Genomic DNA, 6,536 nt, shown 5'->3' on the forward strand with positions numbered 1-6,536 from the left:
AACTACCACCTGGTGTGACGAGGCAATCGTCAGGAGCCTTATATTAACAGAGACCAGACCCATAGATACCACAGCAAAAACATAACCACAAGGAACATGCTTCTGATGAGCAGTTTAAATATATATATATATATACATATTTTATCCCCATTTTTTTTTTGAGTTAATGCACAGAAAGGGCTAAAAAAAGTGGGAACCTTGCTGTACTGCCAAGAGGAGGAGCTGGGAACTCTCGCTGGATGCTCTGTGTTTCCCCAGTCCCTTGGGCATGGCTGATGTTTGCCAGGAGAGTGAGAAACTGGTTATGAGAGGAGGAGGACTGGGGAAGGTGGCAGTGGCTGTGGGCTGCTGCAGCTCTGCTCTCGTGAAGAGCACACCGCCTGCTTTACTTTCGCACCTCTTCCTGGCATTACAAAAGTGTGTTAGAAATTCTACAGAGGCAGGGGAGAAAGGAAGAGAAGGGGAAGGGCCTGGGTGTGCCAGCTAGGGCTCTGCAGTCCTGTTTGTCCTCTGGTACTCCTCCAGCTCTGATTTCCTGTCCATGGCGAGCTGCAGCTCCTGCTTGATGATTTCAATCTGCTTCTCCAGCTCCGTCAGCTCCTGCATCACGGAGGCTCTGGAAATACTGAGGGACTCCGCTTTGCCGTTGGTGGTCAGAGAAGCCCGAGTTTCCTTCCTCACCTGTGGCAGTGGGATGTCCTGGTGCTGCTGAATCGCCACCTCGCTGTGCCCTTCATCTGTGCACATGTACTTTTTCTGGTGACAGTTGCCCAGGCTGGCTGTGTTCCACACCACGTGCTGGCTGTTCCCTACGTGGGACCTGAAAAGAGACGTGAGAGTTAACACGAAACCAGAGCCTGCTCCTGTGTGTGTCCAGCCTTCCCCTGTGAGCCGTTCTACTGGCACAAATTACATAGAAGTATTATTCCTTTATCCGTGGAATTAATTTTCTTGAGAAGCACAGATCGTTAACGTAAATGGCCGAATTGTTTTTGACTAAGCCATAGCAGTCACTAGAACAGAATCCTAAAATTCATCTTCCCCCAAACATTTTTTGGTTAGCTGTGAACCTGCAGTCCTTCCAGCTCAGGAAAACACCAGCCCTCCTGCTCTGCTTTCTGAAAGCTGTTGTGGCTGCAGTGTCCTAAGTTGGTCGGTGTGTTCCTCTCGTGGAGGAAAAAAAGGGGTGATGTGGGCAGATGAAGGGGAAGGGGTGTTCTTTGGAGTCTTCTTGAGCAGCTGCTTACGCTTTGGGAGATGGACACAAAGATGCTGTGGATCGAAACCTTGCAAGTACAGATGTGAGTTTCCTAAGAGAATAAATAGAATTTGGAGTTTTTGTGCTGTGAGAGAAATTCCCATCTGGAAAATTTTAAAAGTGCTTCAGTGCGTCCCTGTGGAAGAATCTTTCAAAACCACTCTGATTCCAGAGAATCTTTTCCCTCTTTCTTGGGAACTTCGCTCTCAGCCCTCCCAAATCAGGGCATTTCCCAGGGTTTCCTTCTGATCCCAGGAGCACCTGTGCCCTCTGCTCTCCAGCTGGAACGTGAGAAACCAGAGTTTGCTAGAGTGGCAGTGGAGCTTGGCTCTCCTACCTGCTTCACCTTTTTGGATAGATCCGTGTGCGTTCATTTTATAATGAACGCACAGAGGTTGAACCTCTGAGGCAGTTGCTCTTAAAACTGCTCCACAATAGGGGTGTTCTATGGGCGTCCTTGGACAAAACGCCTGTTAGCGTGGGCTGACAATTGGCCGGTCAAGGAAGAGAATTAATGCTTTAGGATTGGGATTGCTGGAAGCAGTTGGTTACAGGAGTGGGTATTCTTCTCACCTGCCGGCAGAGAAGGAAGTTGGGAAATGGAGGTGACAGTCAGGAGTGTGTACACAAAGACAGGATGGCAGAGAGGAAGGAGGGGAGCAGCAGCCCCATCCTGGGTCGTGCTCCGGAGGACTCGGAGAACCCCAGAAAAGGATGTAGGGTTGTTTATTTTTGTGCAGATCAGCACATTTCTCATACTTCAAGATAAAACACTGGAAGAATCTCCAGCCTTGCACTTAGCAGGATGTGTGTTTTGCGATGGAATTACGTTAATTCCCTGAAGAGGGAGAAGTAAATGAGAACCTCCTAAGCATGTTTCAGACAGGGAATAGGAGGAGCCTGGGCAAGTAGAAACCAGCAAAAGGATTTCCAGGGCCAAGAGCAGGCAGCCACTGTGCTGCGTCTCCACAGCAGCCTAGACAAAAAAGGCACCTAGTGAGGAGCAGAACCACTGCCACGGGGCTGCGGTGCCCAAAGTGTCTCCCTGCTGCGTGGCTCTTCAGAGCCCAGGCTCCTCGGCAGCCAGTGTGGGCAGCTTTCCTGGGAGCAGAAGTACGTGTCTGGGAGAAGCTTCAGCCCTTTGTTTTACACATATTCCAGAGTGGCATCATCAATCCACAAGTTCTGATACTCTTTTATTTTCCAAATCACAACACGGCTTTCGGATGCAGTGTTAGTACCTGACGCTGCTGCTGCTGCTGGCAGTGGGGCTTCTGTCTGTGGGGCTGGCCAGGTGGTGTCATCAAAGGCCAGAGTCTACAGCTAACACCCAAGTGTCATCTAGTAAATAAAACCCTTTACAATTTGGCTACTGATGCTGACCAGCTCTCCTACATTTTGGAAAGTTATGTTCTGAAAAAATAATGGATTTTCTTCCCTGAGGAAAACAGCAGCAGCATAATGCAAATTCTTTCCACCTCTTATCTGTGTCTTGATGCTTTTAATAATTCCACAGTACCCAGCGGGAATAAAAGCAAGTGTCCTGTCACAATTGATTTGAGAGCCCGTGGTTCATGACAAGCTGGACACTGTATCACCAGGTGTCTTGAGTTAAATTCACCGTAACTCTGTGCAAACTGCAGCTCAGACCATAGAATCATAGAATGCCTACTTGTTTGTATGTAGGCAGTCCGGAAGCTTATAGATGTTTACTTATATTTGCTGCCATTAGCGCAGGGATGACAAACTAAACACAACATATATTTACATATTTGGGTTTCTGTCATGCCAAATATCCGGGCAACAGCCTGGAAAATATTTATTTCCTAGTCTGTGTCTGAAGTGATCTGCAGAAAAACAAAATTGCTGCTTGTGTCTTTAAAAAGTGCTCAAATAGTGAGCAAGTGTACAGTTTTAAAGAAAATGCCCTGTGCCCCTGGTAGCTACAGCTAAGATTGCCTCCTCTTCAGAAGATGCAGGCTATGAAAACAAGGCAAGGTTGTTACCTACTCTTTTTCTCCAACAGGAGACCTTTGAGACAAAGGTTTCTGAAAGGACTGCATCTCAGCTTTCTTATTTCTCATTATGAAAAACCAAGAAAGCTGAAAAAGTTTCTAACACATGTACTGCCTGACCTCTCATTCACTGTGAAGCTGTCTCATAGGATCCTGGTCATCTGTCAGTGCTTTAGCGTGTCAGTAATTAATCACCTGTAAGCAAGGGCAGTGGATTTAAACCGCAAAGCCCATCTTTAGAATGGGGTATGTGAAAACATGAAAATAAAAAAATATAGATTTAATACTTTCTATTAGAAACAATTAATTTTTGCCTACTTTCCTTGTCACTTCTATCTTGGGTTTGTTTTTTTTTTGGTTCTGTTATCTTTGGATTGTATTACATCCATAAGTAGATATCCAGACACAACACATCTAATTTCAAAGTAATTTTTGTAGTTTGTGTTTTAAGACATGCAAAACCTCCTACCTCTTTTCTACTCGTTTTGTCTTGGGCTGGCATTTGTCCTCAATAAATGAACTGTTCAGAGCACGATGTAATCTCTAGAGGGAAATGAAGAAAATAAATTAGTAAAAGCAAGACTGAGAATAGCTCCATAAATAGGTAAACAAATTGGGCTTTGTGTTATGGGCCTGAGCATAAATTATTTTGCACATTCAAGGATACAAGCAATGTCTGTGCTTTGTCATTACAACAGATTTATTTTCCTACAGTTTCCCAAGAAAGGATGATATGAAAGGTTGATGAACAGTTTACAAACAATCCTTGGTGTTGGAATTCCTCAGGAAAAAGTGGATCTTCGCAAAAGTCATTATTTTCTAACACATCTCTTTCACTGTGGTGCTTTAAGGCAATAGAAGCTCTTCCTTTTTGTGCCTTTTGCTGCACAGTAATAACCTGTTCCTTTAAAGCAAATACCTACAGCAATTTTCTTCCATTGTTTTCCCTAGAATAGGGAAGTTACTCAGCACCTCCTGCATGCATCAGAAGTTTGTGAACCTGTAACAGAGATAAATGCTCTGGTCACCCAGTTCAAGGCAGTAACACTGGTAACACCAACACAGGAATCAAGAGGTTACAAGTGCAAATGGAAAGGTCCCTTCTGGAGGCTTGGCAATTGTGAATATTTGAACTGTTTCCTCTGTGCTTCTCATTTCATCACTAAGTAAGTCTCTTAAAATTCCAGAAGCTGCTGCCACACTTCAAATGCCTTCTACCCCATGTTCTTGTCCAGACGTTCTCAGTCAACCTCATGACTTTCACAGGGTTTCCTCTAAATACTTACCTGACTTGTATGAAGCCAGTACTTCATCCTGGATTTCTTCCTGATTCGTGGCAGGACCAGTCTGTACACGATGTGTTCCCCAATGGTAGTGAGAATGGACAAGCCAAACCCAATGCACAACATCACGAAGAGCCCAGAAAAGTGCTTGATGCCCATTTGCAGTGTCTGTGAATAAAATCAACAGGGGAGTTCAAATGAAGTAGGCTGTTAGTGTATTTTAACAGATGCTTCTTTTTTCCCATTTGGAAACGCGCTCTAACTGGATACAGAGTGGTGAAATGCTGCAGAATGATCTGGGTGCTGCTCACAACAAAGCCTTTCTGTACTGATGAAGCTCAGTGTTCAATCAGAGAAAGGGACCTTTCATAGAAATGAGAATCAGCCAAAGCCCAGGGAATTTTTTTCCTCACGCCACTTCCCTGATGAGATAAAGTGTTGAACATACATGAGAATCCAGTATTTGTGGTGTCTCTGCATTGGTAAAAGCAAATACCGCCCAGCAGAATACAGTCAATGAACTGTGGAGTAAGTCCTTCATCAGCAAGGAGCTAAGACTGACTCTTCATATTTTCTAGGAATTGATCACTAGTTTCCCCTTTTTGTGCTTTTACCCTTGATGGAAAGTCTTGGAGAAAATGTTTTGAAGTAGTAGCACAAACACAGCACATCTCCACTCCCTACACTAACAGGACAGAAACTGTATTTGCTAGGAACTTCAGCTGCAACTGTGAAAAACAGGAACACTCTCCCCTTGTTCTGCTAACCCACCCTTTTCATGTAGAGTAGGAAGCCGTTAATTAATTTGAGTCTCTTGTTGGCATTAATCGTGTCTGAAGACCAACTAAGGATGCACAGCAGCAATCTGTATTACAAAAACCCAATGGGTGGGTCAGGTTAGGCATGTTGTGTATAATCTTAGTACTTTCATTCTCGTGTCTCCATAACTCAGTTTATCAATAACTGAAATCCCTTGCTAATAACTACTGCCCACAGACTACTGTAGAAATATCTTCAAGAATGCAAGTTCTACTTACAGAATCATGGAATCATAGAACAGTTTCAGCTGGAAGAGACCTTCAAGATCATCGAGTTCAGCCTTTGTTCCAGTACTATCAACCTACTAAACTGTGTCCCCCAGTGCAACATCCACCTGTCTCTTCAACCCATCCAGGGACAGGGACTGAACCCCCTCCCTGGGCAGCCTGTTCCAATGGCTGACAGCCCTCTCAGTAAAGAAATTCTTCCTAATATCCAACCTGAACCTGCCCTGGTGCAATTTAAATCCATTTCCCCTCATCCTATCACTCTCCACTAGGGAGAACAGACCAGCTCCCACCTCGCTACAACCTCCCTTCAGGTAGTTTAGAAAGTGATGAGGTCTTCCCTCAATCTTCCCTTCTCTAGGGTAAACAACCCCAGATCCCTCAGCCTTTCCTCATACAACTCGTGTTCTAAGCCCTTTCCCAGCTTGGCAGCCCAACTCTGTGCCCTCTCCAGCACCTCAGTGTCTCTCCTGCGGTGTGTCCAAAACTGGACACAGCACTCGAGGTGCCTTTCTATTACAGAATGCTACTCACCATGTCATTAAAAAAGGAGCAGAAAATGGCTTGGTTAGTGTCATCTGTCAGAAGATGGTACCTGTGATGCCATCTCCCTCAATAACTGACCCGTGTGTTCCTTCAGTTTGTTGTTAGTTTGGTGCCTGGGTGGTGGTGGTGATTGTGTTTTGTTATGACTATAGCTGTGTATTCCAGCAAAGAGACTGGATTTAGTGACAGATAAATCACAGAATGTCGGAAAAAACTTGTTCTGAGGTCGCTTTAAGCCAAAGACTTGACCAGTGATGAGTCCATTGAAACTGAAGGCTCGGTAGCTCCTTAGTGTACTTTTTGTTGGGCAATTATGAGCAGTATTTCTGTCTTCTGGTTTTCGTACTTGATTTCTGTTCTTTAAAACACAACCCTACGAAATAGCATA

At 44.7% G+C, this 6,536-nt stretch overlaps 1 protein-coding gene across 1 annotated transcript; it reads right to left on the reverse strand.

Annotated features, from left to right (window-relative positions):
- Positions 1–248: 248 nt before the first annotated feature.
- LOC104274309 (glutamate receptor ionotropic, NMDA 3A-like) lies at positions 249–4,603 on the reverse strand. Its single transcript, XM_009869908.1, has 3 exons — positions 4,560–4,603; positions 3,743–3,816; positions 249–820 (listed from the first exon to the last, which is right to left on the reverse strand). Exons 1-3 carry the CDS (start codon positions 4,584–4,586, stop codon positions 484–486), a joined length of 438 nt encoding a protein of 145 aa, XP_009868210.1. The 5' UTR covers positions 4,587–4,603; the 3' UTR covers positions 249–483.
- Between the last annotated feature and the right edge of the window lie 1,933 nt (positions 4,604–6,536).

The sequence above is a fragment of the Apaloderma vittatum genome, unplaced genomic scaffold, assembly GCF_000703405.1.
Source record: "Apaloderma vittatum isolate BGI_N311 unplaced genomic scaffold, ASM70340v1 scaffold12260, whole genome shotgun sequence".
NCBI classification, from domain to species: Eukaryota; Metazoa; Chordata; class Aves; order Trogoniformes; family Trogonidae; genus Apaloderma; species Apaloderma vittatum.

What these genes read in the sequence shown, in the direction of transcription:
- LOC104274309 (XM_009869908.1), bottom strand. Translation starts at nt 4,586, where the DNA reads ATGAAGTACTGGCTTCATACAAGTCAG. An exon ending in ACTGGCTTCATACAAGTCAG is followed by an intron (nt 3,817 to 4,559) that starts GTAAGTATTTAG and finishes ATTTCCCTCTAG; the next exon opens with AGATTACATCGTGCTCTGAA. An exon ending in ACAAAACGAGTAGAAAAGAG is followed by an intron (nt 821 to 3,742) that starts GTAGGAGGTTTT and finishes GTCTCTTTTCAG; the next exon opens with GTCCCACGTAGGGAACAGCC.